The following is a 15407-nucleotide window of genomic DNA, read 5'->3' as shown; positions in this document are numbered from 1 at the left end:
ACGGCTACGTTGTTTTCCAATGGATTGAACGTTCTTCATTAAATAAACGAAACAAGTATTTCAGTGAACACATGGCTGTACTTTCTCTTTAAATTAACGACGACAGTTAATAAATTTGTAAGAGACTAAAATGTGCTATTCATTTAAAGGATGCCGTGATGTAATAAATAAACTGAAAATAGCTCAAGTTATTTAGTCGCTTTTTGAATGAAATGCATCTCTGGCAGTCAGTTGTGATGACACTGACTTGTCTGCTGTGGAACACGGTCTATGATTGGATCCCAGTACCATAGAGGAGGGTTTAGACGCTACTGTCAGCTGCCAGCAGACCAGCCAAGAAAGCTGGCGGAGATAGCTGCAGGTAAAAGGATCAAACCACACATCAACAAAACGCGTATTTGAGAATTATTTATGGCCATGGAAAGCAACGTTCCTGCTGAATTAGCCTCAAAGAAAAATATTATTATCGACAGAAACTAAACGTTGACGTTACGTCGTGAGAAAATTAGTCAGTCAAACGTGTGCAACACCTTGTGCTTGGCAGAAGAAAAGCCCGTTGTCACCGTTTTGTGGACGACACGCGTTTTCCTTAGGAACTTCGAAGATAGCGGCCCGTTTTCAGACCAGCCACAAACAATGAAACCAGTGAAAAGAGGTAGGTACAAACGGGCTATATTTTACGTCTTTACGTTGAAGCTGTATTCGGTTTCTGGTGAGGATTTCGCCTGTTGGTTTTAAAAGGAATGTGGCTTTTTGTCGTGAGCAAATGCAGCGTGTGTGTTTGTGTTTGAATTTGGAGGGACAGCTAACCAGCTAGTTGTCTTTGGAAGCGAGCATGGTGTCCATCTGGCGGAGCCACGGCGAACAGTCGTGTTGGCTTTGGTTGTGCGTTTGCATGAGGACTCTTTGTACATTTATTTAAAGAATGTAGGGCACCTCGCTAACAGATTTAAACGTTTTAGTCTGTCGGATTCCCAGCAAGTGATTATTTATGATGCTCTCACAGGGTCGAGAAATCTGGCTTATTGATATAACCTTATCGCATTGAAAGATGTTACATTTGATTATATGCTGATGTTAACGTTATGTAAACCCCTGGTCGCCTCGTCGCATCAAAGAAGGGAATTGCTTTCCTAGCTTGCTAAATTGAATTGAAAGGGGGGATTTCCAGTCGTCGTCCTTCTGCATTTAGCTAGCGTGTGGCATTGTTTGCTAGCTAACGTTAGCTCATGGTAGCTTGTCTTGAAAAGTTTCCCTTGTCTGCTGGAAATTCCAGGCCTTAGAATCAGCATGTGTGGCGAATAACGTTTGACATGAATGTAATGCACAGTTTGCTTTACGACCCCTTTTCCCTTCCGAAAACTACCACAGCCATTTGACGTTCATATTGTAACTTCACTTAAGAGAGATATTTGGGTAACGTTAGCCAAAGAAGTGGAGGAACAAAAGTAAGCCATGGTTACTTTGTTAGCATAACTTGGCTAGCTAGCTTGCTAACGGATTCAAAGAAACAATGGATGGCGACCCAGTAACTACAACTCCAATTCCCAAACTAACAAAAACCGAATTTGGCCGGTAATAAATAACCCACCAGTAGTCAAATTCGCCCGTCTGAACATATTTGTAAAATTAACATGTTCGGATACATAAATGCTGTGCAACACATTTTATCGTTGGTAATTTGCGAGTTAAGAAAGTTTTTTTTTTTTTCCCCCTCACTGTTTGACAGGGAAGGATTATCTCAACCCAACCCACGCACCCCGACCAAGAACATCTGTCAAGTCTTTCAACGTTATTTCCATGTGACTAACTTACGAAACTAGACAATGCGTCCATGTCCCGTCTTTGGTTTTTAATGATATTTTTTTACACTTGTTACAGTAATCGAGACCAGACTGGAGATAAGTTGACACGCATCAACATGCGTCGCAAACAGGTCTCTTTAAAGTGACTTTAGCCAGCTTCGCTAGCTAGACTTGGAAACAAAGCATTTTGACGTTAAGATTTCAGCCACCTTTAAACGTAATATTAGCATTAGCACATGTTGCTGTCTCAACATGAAGTTCAAAAGGCGTAAAGACTTGTCCATTGAGAAGACTAGCAATCAAAAATCCTCGTTGTTTCAGATGCATATTGACGCACACCATCTCCTTTGTTAGCAGAATCAGACTCAGGAACTCCCACATTCTGGCTTCTTCGGAGGGTCTCGGGTTACACCACCAGACAGGGACATTTTGGGCTACTGCAATTCCCAGTCTCTTAGCAAAGCAAGGCCAACTCGGCAAAGCACCGTTTTGAAACGTATACGAACGGCACTTGCCACAATTAAGTAAACACAAATCATTCACCAAACATAACTTTAGCAAATAATGGAAATTGAAACCATGATCATGGCTTTCTTTTTTCACTCCGGTGCCCCACAATAGTACGGCACAATTTGTTACGTCGATAAACCAGCTGTCTTCAGAATTGGAAGCGGGAAGCCAAACTCTTTGTTTACGTAGAACTCGAGCGTACAAAGTGCCGTCGGAGTCCAACTTTATTGCTGTTTACTGTGAACGTTTTTGTTCTCTTTAGTGCTATATGAGCTCTGAAATGGTAGTAGTTTTTTGTTTGTTTTAAATGTCCTTGTCACTGTAGTAAACTTATGTATGCAGTTTTGATCGTGTATGGTTAAATGGTGATTTTATTTATTTTTTGCCTAAATCATGTCCGCTGAATCTGGAGCAGTTATTCCTTGTGTGCCCTGGTTCAATTTCAGTGTCTGTTAGCTGCTTCTTTGTAACAGTTGTTGATTTCTGTATCTCCAGCGCTGGAGGAGGAACGAGGCGGAGAGACCGAATATTCAGCCATGTCAGACAGTGACGCAGGTGAAGATGAGGGTTACCCCTTGGACCTATCCAGTGGGGGAAACGGAGGAGCAGGGGGCTCTGGGAAGCGCCGCCGTCGTGGGAACTTGCCCAAGGAAGCAGTACAGGTTCTGAAGAGTTGGCTGTTTGAGCACCGCTTCAATGCCTACCCTTCTGAGCAGGAGAAGCTCAGCCTCTCTGGACAGACCAACCTCTCTGTGCTTCAGGTGAACAGATAATCACACTGTCTTTTGAAACATGACTTGACCTTATCATTGTCTGATGCATGTGTCCCACATATAGCGATGTGTGAATGTTTAGATCCAAAGTCTGTCAGAAAGTAATAGATAGCTTCTGCTAACTCAGGTGCTAGAAGTAGGTCAGTGCATAAGTGCGTCATTTTAAGTAAACCAAGTCAGACTTTTCCAGCAAAGGAATAAAACAATCAGCTCGTGTTCTAACTTGCACTCAAACTAGCCCGAAACACTGGAGGTGCCATCCTAAGTTTCCAACCACTCCTGGCAGTAGACGCTGAAGTAGCGAAGGCAGGCAGATTGTCCTTGAGAGTGGATTGCTAGTGTTTTGTCAGTGCGTTGGAATGCAGTCGGCTGGGGCCTTTGCTCTCTGTGTCTGGGGCAGATCACAGCACAGCCTTCATTAGGGCCAGCTGTCTTTGTGCTGCAGTGCCAAAACACTGCCACCAGGGGGCATTCGAAGCAGACAGCATGGCACGCTGACTAACACAATCACTGACAGCGGGACAAAGGGAGAGTGCCTGTCAGTGAACACCAGACATTCCCTCCTCATGAGTGGACGGATGTCCCGTTGTTATTTTTGCCGAAAGATCATTTTGACGTTCCACTTTGATCTTGAACCTTGAACTGTATTGAAGTTGTAACAGTTTTCTACTGCGCATATGTAAAGACTTTCTGTTAAATTCAAGGCTTGTTTTTGGGTTTGTGTGTGAACTTTTTATTTTTTATTATATTATTTATTTTTTTGGTGTTTAGAGTTACACATTACTGGTGTAACAAATCCAAAATGTTTTCTTTTTTTTGTTTTGTTTTTTTTATCATCAAGCTCTTTAAGCTTATGCCCTCAACTGTCGCTCAGACTTTTAACCCTGCCCCAATTGTCCTCAGATCTGTAACTGGTTCATCAATGCACGGAGGCGCCTGCTGCCAGACCTGCTGCGTAAGGACGGAAAGGACCCCACCCAGTTCACCATCTCGCGCCGCGCCGGCAAGGCCGAGGGCCGCCACTCCAGCGGCGGCAGCGGAGCCGGAGGCCCCAGTTCCCCGGAGAGCCCCGCGGCCCCATCGCTCCCGGCGCTGCGGCCCTCCGTCATCCGGCCCGCCCCCACGCTCGACCTCAGCCTTCTGGGCAACACTGCCACGGCCATCCTGACTGGCGCCGGCTGCCTCCCGGGCAGGGACGGGCACGGGCACGTGCGGGCCCTCATGCAGGTGGACACGCAGGGTCTACTGAAGAAGGAGGCCCACCCTGTGCACCTGTGCGATGAGCAGTCCCCCATCACCACCACCACTCACTCAAGCTCCAACCCCTCCGCTGTGACCTCCATACCTCCCCCCTCTGCCACCACCACCACCACCTCCATTCCCACCTTGGGCACGGCGAGCCCGACTGGGGGCCTCTTCAACACGCCACCCCCGACCCCACCAGAGCTCTGCCCCTCACAGGACTTCAGTGACCTGAAGTTGCTGGTGGAGGCCGCGCTGCAGAGGGCTGCCGAGCAGGAGCACCAGAAGAGGCAGCAGCAGCAGGAGAAGCAGATGGCGATGCTTCCGGTGTCTGTCACGCCGTCCCCCGAGCCGGCCGTCAAGTGCGCCCAGCCTGAGCCCTGCATAGTCAGGGCCAGCAAGCCCGAGCACCAGACCCCCCCAGCTGCCCCGACCCCAAACAGGGACTCCAGCATCCAGCTGAGCTCGCTGGAGAAGCCTGTGATGCCGGTGTCTGTGCCGGTGTTTAGCTCCCATTCCCCACTGCCCTCGGCCCTGCAGGGCGGCGGAGCCACGGTCATGGCCGGATCGCCTGCCAGCTGCCAGGTGGGTACGTGGAGCGTTGTGCGTGGCGACGTCAGACAGGCAGCCACCTCTGCCGCCGTCACTGCCAGCCCCAACGCCACACCAGCCGTGTGGAGCCATTCCCTGCACACAGTCTCAGAGAAGGTCAACTAAAGAGCAGAGGTGTGTGTGCGTGCGTGCGTGTGTGTGTGTGTGTGGGAGAAGTGAGAGGACAAAAGTGAAAACTTGACACCGTTAAAAAAAAAAACTCCAGGGAGTAGCTAACATTCCCATCCTCAGCCTGACCAACGCCCCCCTTCCAAACTGACATTTGGCCTATTCCTCTGACCTGGCCTCTGGCTCCGTGTCCCTGCATCTTAATGGGGCTCTCTACTGGTTAAAAGAACAGTGGCAGGGGATCCCTCGCCCGCCATGTTACTTTCCTGAGAAGAGGCAGTGGTTTCCCTCGTGAGACTTGTTGATGAAAGGCCAGCTGTGGTAGTCGCCTCCTAGCTTAAGTCCCGCGGTGGGGAGAGACTGGGCTCCTGTCCTTAGCAACGCCCCACCCCCCCTGTTGGAGGAGAACTCCTTGAGAGGGCAAGAGGTGGCCTCCTCAGAAGTGCTTTTTACGCAAAAGGTTTATCAGGACATTTTAGGACTTTGTAAGGTTTTTCTGTTATGTTTTTGTTCTTTTTTTGTTTTTTTACATGAAGGAGGTGGTGGGACTCAGCAGGTCAGTTCAAAAACACTCCTACAACCATAGCTGTAGCAAAAAAAGATGCATGGCTTGTGATTGTTTAGACACACTACAAATTCTCCTCATGCTTTGGACCAAGACGGGAATCGCTGGAAAAATCCACATTACACTAGGTATTTTTAAATTTCCTCCTCCTCCTCACTGTAACTCATTTTGGACTGTGAATCGACCATCTTGTGAAGTCATGGTCTCTTTGACATAGCAAGCAAAGCCTACCAGCATAGTAGAGCCCCACGGCTGTCACGCAATAGACTTTACACATCTGAATGCTGTTCTCACATAGTTACTGTACTTCACACCAACGTCACCAGCAACACTCATGAATGTGTGTGTGTGTTTGAATTTGAATGACTGTGTGGCTGAGTTTCTGTTGTCATACATTCTGCACTTTATTCCTTTCTCGGATCATCAAATGGGCCCCTTTTTTTTGCCTGTTTTCTAAAGAACCAACTTGATTCTTTAGCCACACTGATTAGGATCTCTCCACAAGACCCTGCTTTGTATGCTAGAGAGGGTGTGAGATTTACAGGTATTCTGACTGAAGTCTCAGACAGGAGAGAAGAAAAACGCGGGGTATAAAGAACATTTCTAATGAGTCCATTCTGTGGTAAGTGTGAAACTACCAAAATGGCTTTACTGTGTAAAGAAAGGAAATAAGAAATCCCCTCTAATAGGTGGTTGGAGTCTTGTTTGAGTTTAGCTTGCCTTTGTTGTCTTAAGCCCTGGCACCACATTGGAGTTCCCTCTGCACTGGTGCTGGGAGACCTGGAAAAGAAGGGATGGGTGCAGCAAAAATGGATTGCTCTGCAGAGGACGTAACTCCGTTCCATCACGGCTGTCAGTGCAGCACAGTGTCAGATTTAAAGGGACCACGCTCTATTAAATGGTGTAGGCGCCGCTGCTTGCAGCTGCCAAGACACCAATCAGGATAGGAGTGTAAAGAAAGGCTTATGTTTGTGTGTGTGTGTGTGTGTGTGTGTGTGTCTGTCTGTCTGCGTTTGTGTCTTTGGTGGAGAAAGAGCTAGTAAAGGAGCAACATGTCCTAGACATGCGTAGTAAGTGGCACCTCTTCGGTCAGTGGTCCTTTATATATCTATGGCATTTAGGTGGTCTTGAGGACTTGTGCTTTGTCAAGTTATGTGGCGTCTCTGCATGTTAAATCAGCAGAAATCGCTTGAAAGAGTGGCGAAAGAAGTGGTTGTTTGGGCTTGTTAAGCAAATCCTCCTGAAGGCTGTTTGGCTGCCACCGTGGTTTTTTACGGAACGCATCAGTGCTTCAGTCACAACCATGCTTGAGGTGGTAATTTAGTAGACTGGGTGCACATTTCAACCAATCATTTAAACTGGGGCTTGGGAGGGCACCAGAGACATTCGGCTAAGACACTAGCCCTTCAGCTGATCTGTGCATAGCAATCATTTCTTTTCCAGCCCCACTCTTCTCAACCCTTAGCTGATGTCCCACGTGACAAGCAAAAAAAACTGGGATATATATATATTTTTTTTTTTTTTTTTTTTTATCTCCAGTCAGGTTGGACAACATTTCAGCCTCAAGCTGAGAATATTGATTGTATTAATATAAGTCAGCACCAAATATGCCTGTAGACATCTGAGAATGTTAACCATCCTTTCAACTGTCAACAAGTATTAGTGTCCTCTTTTTCCCCCCATAGTGTTGAGGACTGGCACACAACCAGCCATACCCGTAAAACCCAGGTATTGCCCGATTCTGAAACGACTGCGGCCCGGATCTGCAGAATCAGATGTTAACCTGACTTTGGCATGCCAATCTCTCACCACCTCCCAGGGGCATTTTCACATGTACCACTCTCCTCCTCCTCTAGAGGGCATCCTCCTCATTCTTTTCTATTTGTTCTGTGGTCGTAGTTTCCATGAAACGGATAAGTGACGTGTCCTCGGTTAGCACCCTCTGTAGCTGCTCTGTTCTCTCCTGCAGAGTCCCTCTGACTGCTCTGTTTTAAGATGTCTGTCTGTCTCTGCCTGGGACGCTTGCTTCTACGTCTGGTAAAAATACATGGTCCACCCATATTTGATATACTTTTCAGTATTGTGTTTCTCCAACAAGATGTTCTTTCCTTTCTTTCTTTTTTACTTTGTCTGATGGATGGGAAATCAAAGGTCTATTTGGTTTTAGTGTATGTGGTGTGCTCTCCTTGTTTTTTTTTGTTTTTTTTTTTCATTATGTCCAGTCTGTGTCTTTTCCCCCTGGACCTCTGCATGAACTGAAACTGTATAAAGCCAGCATACCATTCGTGAAGGGTACTAGTGGATACCCTGGGCTGTGTGTCAGTTATTCTGCCTGGCCCTTGTCACCTGCCCTATTGTAGAGTTCGCCAGAGAAAGCTTAATTCTACTGTTCTATGTATGCTTTAAATAGTTTAACTGAATGTATGTACAAAAAGAACAACCTTTATGTGTCCAGAACGTTAGTCTTTTTTTCAAAGTGTTAGGAGGCAGGCACCGTAGAGTGACCTCTTGGCATTTTGAAGGACAGCTGTTCACATAGGGTTTTAAAATCCATTTGTTTTAATGCATGTTTTAAAAGTGTAGGCCTAACCCTCTTTAGATGGTGAGTTTTCCTCAGGACCAGAATAAGTATCGCAGTTTGAGGACCATTCCCGTAGCCCATGCAGCAACAGTTTCACAAACGCTGGTCTTACCACTATTCAAATCCACTGTGACCATTCCTCCTTGTTACTGATGTACTGGAAACCATTGGATACTGGATAAATATATATGAATATATTTTTTAAATGTTTATATTTTTTCACCGCTGTAGAATGACTGATGGTTAAACTCCTGATTATAGTTGTTCAGAGAATGGGTCCTAGATGCCAACGTGAAATGCATGTGTATATGTGTATATATATCTATATCTTTGGGTCAAGTTTTTTTGTCTGTTGGCATAATGCTTCTACAGAAATGAAACATGTAGCTTTTTCCCCAGTATGACCAAATGCATTATGATGGATATGTTGTATATTTTAATTTCAGTGCATCATGGATTGAGTTCAGGCAGTGAAACTGGCATTAGTGCCTTAACTGGGATCAAGGGAACCTTCCCTGCCTTCATAGAAACTTGGAGTAGTCAGTGCAATATATGCCTTAAGATGTTTTTGTTTCGTTTTGTTTTCTACAAACATTTCAGAGAAATAAAACTCATTTTCGTAACTGTTTGACTCCGTTGGGTTCATCTCTGTATATCATGTGTGGTACTCAATGACACGTCCCCAAAGCAAAGTCTAATTCAATGTTTGTTTTTAATGCTGGCTTTATTTAGAGAAAACCACAACACAATCTTGTGTTGGATCCTTTCTTTTTCAAAATTAAGTATTCATGTTAAAGCTGCTCTGGATATTGCTCATTGAAACAATTAAAACATGGGGAAAGGAATGTCATCCGTGTTCACAAAAATGAAAAACATTTAAAACGTTCCAGAAGACAGCATTTCTGACATTGGCCATTTTTTATCAGGTATACAACTTGCTCAACAACACTCAATAAATGACTATTTAGCCAACTGCAACTTCCTTCAAAATAACTCTTATCAATACAAATATAAAGAATTTCCACTGAGGTATGGGTACTGAAGATGCCTTCAGCTCAGCTAGATCATTTGGAATCGCTTCTGTTGTCTCATAGTTCCTACATATAATTCACTCTTCATTTCAACAGATGCTGAGACTTTTGTCTTGTAACAGATCCTGACGCACAACAACAACTATCCTGACACATTTTGCAATGGATTAGCTCATAGGACTCCAGAACCCATATGAAATGTAATTCTTAAAACACATTTTCATGCTTTTTATTGTACATGATAAACATGTCCGGAATGTTTCAAGGATATATATGGCTGTGTCTGAGCCTGAACGGATCAGGCGCCTATGCGTTTATAAAATCGATGTCTTGCCAATTACAAGTGCGATATGTTATATGAAAGGGAGGGGGTGAGCCATCTGGTCAGTGATGCACTGTATGATTGCAGTGGTGGGCCATGAGAGTGGGCGGTTATTCGTCATCCTTGTCCTTGGCTCCGTGCTTCAGGATGCGGGTGAACTCGGCGTAGTTGAAGTTGCCCTTCTTGTCGATGGGTGCCTCCCTGAAGAGCTCGTCCACTTCCTCGTCCGTGAAGCGGTCTCCCATGGTGGTCAGCAGTTCCCGCAAGTGGTCTTCGTGGAGGACACCTGGTCAAGTAGAAGGAGGAGAGTAAGCGTTCTGTCATTCTGTGTGTGAGAGAACAGTGTGTGTGAGAGAAGAAAAGCTGAAGTCTGTATATGATCCGATGGATGTGTGCATGTGGGCACGCCTGCCTATGCTGTTGTGGTATGTCGTGTGCTTTCAGACCCTTCCTGGTCTGTGTCCACTGGCCGCTTACCAGATCCTTCCTCATCGAAGCAGGCAAACGCGTTTCTGATGACGTCCTCGGGGTCGGTGCCATTGAGGCGCTCTCCAAACATGGTGAGGAACATTGTGAAGTTAATGGGACCAGGAGCCTCGGCCATCATACCCTCCAAGTACTCATCGGATGGGTTCTTACCTGTGGGGGAAATACATGGGGGGGTCAAGACAGGTCCAACTGCTCACAAATGCAATCCCACTGTCCTTTTAACTACCCTGTCGGCAAAGACCATCTTTTTCACTGTGGCAGCATACCCATATCAAAACCATGAAAACCACAAACCTTTTCATCATGTTACGATTGTGTCAAGGTATGCGAAATATGCCTTGTTCCGATTTAAATCTGAGCTGTTACACCTCTGTAAAACTAAGCGGTAGATGAAAGATGCCACCTAAGTAAGTCTATTGAAAGTAAGAATGAATCCTCTGAGTCTTTCTCTTGCCTCAGTCATTATTATCTAATTCTACCCTGGCTGCTCTTTAACCCCAGGGCCTATTGTCTGGCTCTCACTCTCTCTGTGCTGCCTTTGTTCAATGGGAACTTCAGCCTAGCAGGTATTTAAAGCATCCTCTTATCACCGTGGGGTATCTTCACTCTGTAAGCCCCCCGAGCTCCTTCTAGTTTGCACGGGTTTGCTTAGGTCTGCTGAACATCCTGAGAAGGCGCATAACGACCCTCTTTGAATTCCATCATCTGACAGGGTGCGGTGGTCTTACCCAGGGAGGCCAGCATGTCGTGCAGATCCTCCTTGTCGATGAAGCCATCGCGGTTCTGGTCAATCATGTTGAAGGCCTCCTTGAACTCCTGGATCTGGGACTGGTCAAACATGGCGAAGACGTTAGAAGTGGCCCTCTGTGGCCTCTTCTTGGTGGTCTTCCCCTTGGCGCGTTTGCTGGACATGGTGCCGGTTGGTAGGACCTGAAAGGCAAAGACAAAGCATGTGTGAGTACTCCAGTTAGTTGCATGGCTGTATATTCACTCAAAAGGCTTCTAAAGGTCTGAGTAATAATGACTCATAATGGCTTCCAGAAGTGTAAGAAAGAATGTTTAACTGTCATTTTGATTAGTCTTTTTCTTTTAGTTGAGTGCTCTCCTAATTTGACTTAACCACCAAATTCATTTGCTTGAGAAAATCCTCACAGTTGTATGGGTTTGTGTGTACGTATTTGTTTCTGCCCTCAGTTCCTGCAGTTGGGTGTTGGCTACATGGTGATTGTCACTGCTCAGGAAGGAATGGGTGATTTCAATGAACCTACACTGAAGGCACACTGTTAGCTCGAGGGCAGAAAGAAAATATCACCCAGGTGAGAAAAGAACTTCACAGAGAACCAAAACATCAATAGAGCTAATGGCTTATCACAATGAAATTTACTTAACCCTAAGTAAATTACACATCAATGAACAAGCCATTTACAATATAAGGACAAGAGAGAGAGACTCGGGAGAATTCACAGTTTATAACACTATGCCCTAAAATTTCTGTTTATGTGCTCAGTGGTTTCATAGTCTTGTTAACAAAGGCTGAATCATGCTGTTCCTTGTAAATGGTACGCTTTTCATTTCCTGAATGAAAGTGCATTCATGTAGTGCAGAGCTCCAGGGACTAAAGGGAGTAAATCTAGTTAGTTTAAGCTCATTTTCTTATCTTAATTTGTTTGCTTTGACCACACCTCTGAACAAAGGCACACTGTCTCTCTGGCTGTTAGTTAGTGTAAAACACAAATTCTCTCTAATTTATATGACCTCATCTTGCTTCTATGGCAGATAATGTAGTCAAATGTCAGTCTTTCTTAGAAGTCCTGTCAGAGGTTCAGAGCCTCATATCACAATAAAGACTGAAATAAAACAGTATTACAAAACTTAATATTTAAAGGCATCACATTTATCTTATAAACCTGCTTTAGTACAATCTTTGTAGTTCCTGGGGTATGCTGTTCTGTCTTCTCATATTGTACTGTCTTGCTTTTGGCAGGAGAGGTAACATAATCTCTGGGGTCTACTTGACTTCTATGCTGTTTTTTGTACAAATGTGTTTGTGTGAGCGTGTATTCTCACCTCTGTGTGTGTGTGTGTGTGTGTGTGTGTGTGTGCGCGCGCTCGCCTGTGTGTGTGTGTGTACATGCTCGCCTGTGTGTGTGTGTGTGTGTACGTGCTCGCCTGTGTGTGTGTGTGTGTGTGTGCTCGCCTGTGTGTGTGTGTGTGTGTGTGCGTACGTCCTTGTGTGTGTGTACGTGCTTGTACTGTGTGTGTGTGTGTGTGTGTGTGTGTGTGTGTGTGTGTGTGTGTGTGCGCTCGCCTGTGTGCTCGCCTGTGTGTGTGTGTGTGTGTGTGTGTGTGTGTGTGTGTGTACATGCTGTGAAGGAAGCAGGGAATGTAAACAGGGTCCTGGTTTTTCTCAAATCCAAACTGATAAGCAACCCCTTAAATGGCTTTCATTAGGTCTTCCCCCGCTTCTCAGCAAGCATGAACACTTTGTCGTCCATTCGAGTGAATGCTCTGTCTATGCCACCCCAATAACACCTTTCAGTCATCAAGAGATGCATACCCATCGATTTTGCCATCTTGCTGTACTTTTTTTCTATTATCACATCTTCAAGACCCAGAAGAACTACCTATTTTAGCCTTCCCCTCGAGACATTTCTTCTTCAGGGAACATAAGCCTTTGTTGTACAGTTTTTCACCTCCATTTGACTCCCCCACATTCTTCTGCGCCTCCTCCAGACTCAGAAGGCTTCCTAACAGCACCCCCTCTAAGACGATTACATCATCAGACTTACACATCAGTCTGTCCTCTCCTCTACACCCCCCCCCCCACACACACACACATACACATACACACACCTCCTCCTCCTCTAGCCAGCAGGATATGATAATGTGAAGCTTGAGCAACTGACTGATAATCAAATTGCATGTCACGAAGTAGGTTTGACAGTAAAAGCTAAAGATTCTTTGCTCAAAGCTAACTGTCATCCTCTCAGATAACATTCTGTGATGCTTTTGGGGGTGCAACATAATCACTTCAAAGATACACTGATGACATCAAAGCAATCGATACTCCCTGGACAGACAGTTGCAAAACTCACCTGCTCAACAACTCACTGCACACAGTTGTCTTGGCAACAAAGCAACTGAAGAGCGAACATGAAGCCCAAATGCAATGCAATTCAAAATCCAAATGGAAGGCTATATTCTCTCTCAGCACACTATGGATAGATTGTTCTCAACAGCTGACATATGAGTGAGGCCTGTTTATTTGGGTCAGAGGGGTGCTGGAATTCCTCTCTGTAATCCTCAGTGATGATGAAGGTTATCGCCCTCACACACCCAACCGACCCCACCATACCATGGGAGCACACACACCACCTCACAAAGAGAGAGTGTTCGACAACACTCAGATCAGTGCTCACCCCATCAGCCTGACAGAGACAGTCCCCAAGACGGCAGGCTTCAGGTCAGCCCAGAGTGTTAACCCGGGCATGACCTGATGCATTCCTAGCCACGACCCAACGGCTTGTCACTCGCAGCCCCCTCACTGCACAACGGTTCCCCCAGTTCTGGAGACACATTAGTGCTCCCGACCCAGACATATGAAGACTTCAAAAAGAGAACCCAAACAGACAAAAGAGGAAAAGCAAAAAGCATCTCACCTTGGCTTCAGGTGATCAAACTAGGAGCCCTGTAAGCCCTTTCTCAAGTTCCACGGTTGAGAGGGAAGCAGTTGTTCTTACGGTACAAAAGTTTGTTTAAAGCATCAGCTTAGTAATGTGCCCCTCCCCTTTCCCTCTCGGCCAACCGGGTGCCCGGGCTTTTCCAAACAGAGCCGGCCCAGTCCAGGGATTTAGCCATATAAGGGAAAAGAATGTGGTGGCTGGAGTCTGTCTCACTACCACAGGGTGTTTGGGATGCAGAGGAATGGGAGTTGAAATGACAGGAACTCAGATAAGGCTGCCTTATTTAGTGAAAAAGAAACGGACTCTGCATGCTTGTGTTTGTGTGTCAGTGTGCACTAGGGTGTGTGTGTGTGTGTCTCAGACATATGTGTGTGTGTCTCAGACATGTGTGTGTGTCTGTGTCTAAGTGTGTTTCACTGTATGTGTGTCAGTAAGCAGCAGTGTGTTTGTGTTTGTTTTTGTGTCTTTTCCCATGAGACTGTAAAACTAGTTAATCTCTCTCTCTCTCATTCTCTCTCTCTCTCTTTCTCTCTATCTCTCTCTCTCTCTCTCTTTCTGAATGTGGTTTGCATGTTCAAAGGATGGAGAAGACAGGGCAGTCCTTTCCATAGTCCATAATCACTGTGTTGTTTCCAGACAAGAGAACTTCTTTAAAAGGCAGTGTCTTCCATGTTTATCCAAGGTGTAAATCTCCTGGCAGTGGAACATTCACAGATCATTTTCCAATGGTATAGTTCTGCCCATCACTTTAACAGAGCTGGGGCCGGCCTGCAGTGCTAAAGCAACTCCTTAAAAGTCTTGGCACATGCATTTTTGATTGTTGATAAGTATGTCATACACTGGAAGCTTGGGTATACTAAATAGTGAAAAAGACATTTAGATATTCATAAAAATGAAAGAGACACTTTTTTCTTAATCATTGATATGTAATTGAGATGTCTACACAACTGAACAGAATACAGTACTGAACCTGCAGGCTTCTTTACACTTTGGTTAGATGTCAACTGCATTTCATTGGCTCTGTACCTGTACTCTGCTAAATGACAATAAAGTTGGATCTAATCTAATCTTTTAGAAATGTGTGTGTGTGCGTGTCCTGCTTCTGAAGCTAATAATAACATCAATATTATTTAAGTTCAAGCAATTAATAGTAACTCTTGTGTGGTGTTGTGTATGTTACTGAGCTAAAATGTCTCTCAACATTTTCAATAATTTCAATAAATTAGTCCTCAATTATATGTTCAGGACATTAAATTAAACTAATATTGCCCATGCATGCAGATCCAGTCCTTTCATATGATACATTATTGATAGACATCAGTCAGAAGAGGCGAGGTTATCTGATTGTGGAGAAGACTACCACCTTGTGGCGAGTTTTCAGAAAAAAATAGTCGCCATTCCTCTTTTATCTGCGTAGGTCTCTTAATTCCCAAAGAACACATCTCCGTGCTCTATTATAATAAAGTCGGGTAGCTAAAGCAATTAGGCCTACTAGTCTGCAATCATGTTAGGCATAGCCTACTCTTCACCCTATACGAACGGTTTTAGTCTGAAAGTGATCAAGAAATCAATGATCATCGATCTATCTAGTAGGTGATGATCAATGCATCTGACAGATTCTGAATGATCTGAATGATTACGCCTACTTCTGTCAACTGGGTTGGTTGACTTGCCTGGCTTTGAGGA

The 15407-nt window shown here is 45.0% G+C and overlaps 2 protein-coding genes across 6 annotated transcripts; one reads left to right on the top strand and one right to left on the bottom strand.

Moving 5' to 3' along the window:
* The first annotated feature begins 226 nt into the window (after window positions 1–226).
* Window positions 227–8819, top strand: LOC121707295 (homeobox protein TGIF2). 5 transcript variants are annotated; one of them, XR_006031285.1, is made up of 4 exons: window positions 227–361; window positions 2811–3076; window positions 3992–5743; window positions 7301–8819. XR_006031285.1 is itself a non-coding variant. In XM_042089758.1 (3 exons), the coding sequence occupies exons 1-3, from the start codon at window positions 271–273 to the stop codon at window positions 5045–5047; spliced, it is 1413 nt and encodes a 470-aa protein (XP_041945692.1). In that variant the 5' UTR covers window positions 227–270; the 3' UTR covers window positions 5048–8819. The 5 variants fall into 5 exon arrangements, 4 of the variants coding, with proteins under 4 accessions (XP_041945692.1, XP_041945693.1, XP_041945696.1 ...); XM_042089758.1 differs by having other exon boundaries at window positions 3992–8819; XM_042089759.1 differs by having other exon boundaries at window positions 236–655; window positions 3992–8819.
* Window positions 8820–8889: 70 nt separating this feature from the next.
* Window positions 8890–13818, bottom strand: myl9b (myosin, light chain 9b, regulatory). The gene is made up of 4 exons (XM_042089766.1): window positions 13698–13818; window positions 10767–10968; window positions 10027–10188; window positions 8890–9835 (listed from the first exon to the last, which is right to left on the bottom strand). Exons 2-4 carry the CDS (start codon window positions 10948–10950, stop codon window positions 9660–9662), a joined length of 522 nt encoding a protein of 173 aa, XP_041945700.1. The 5' UTR covers window positions 10951–10968; window positions 13698–13818; the 3' UTR covers window positions 8890–9659.
* Between the last annotated feature and the right edge of the window lie 1589 nt (window positions 13819–15407).

The sequence above is a fragment of the Alosa sapidissima genome, chromosome 4 (genome assembly GCF_018492685.1).
Source record: "Alosa sapidissima isolate fAloSap1 chromosome 4, fAloSap1.pri, whole genome shotgun sequence".
Classification (NCBI taxonomy): Eukaryota; Metazoa; Chordata; class Actinopteri; order Clupeiformes; family Clupeidae; genus Alosa; species Alosa sapidissima.
Note: the sequence above shows the minus strand (reverse complement) of the source record. Positions and strands in the feature narration are given on the sequence as shown.

Bases quoted from the DNA above. Each gene is read 5' to 3' on its own strand.
- myl9b (XM_042089766.1), bottom strand. From the start codon at position 10,950: ATGTCCAGCAAACGCGCCAAGGGGAAGACCACCAAGAAGAGGCCACAG. The intron at 10,189-10,766 runs GTAAGACCACCG...TTTCCCCCACAG, and splicing joins CGACATGCTGGCCTCCCTGG to GTAAGAACCCATCCGATGAG. The intron at 9,836-10,026 runs GTAAGCGGCCAG...CTACTTGACCAG, and splicing joins CTTCGATGAGGAAGGATCTG to GTGTCCTCCACGAAGACCAC.
- LOC121707295 (XM_042089758.1), top strand. From the start codon at position 271: ATGATTGGATCCCAGTACCATAGAGGAGGGTTTAGACGCTACTGTCAG. The intron at 362-2,810 runs GTAAAAGGATCA...CTGTATCTCCAG, and splicing joins GCTGGCGGAGATAGCTGCAG to CGCTGGAGGAGGAACGAGGC. The intron at 3,077-3,991 runs GTGAACAGATAA...AATTGTCCTCAG, and splicing joins CCAACCTCTCTGTGCTTCAG to ATCTGTAACTGGTTCATCAA.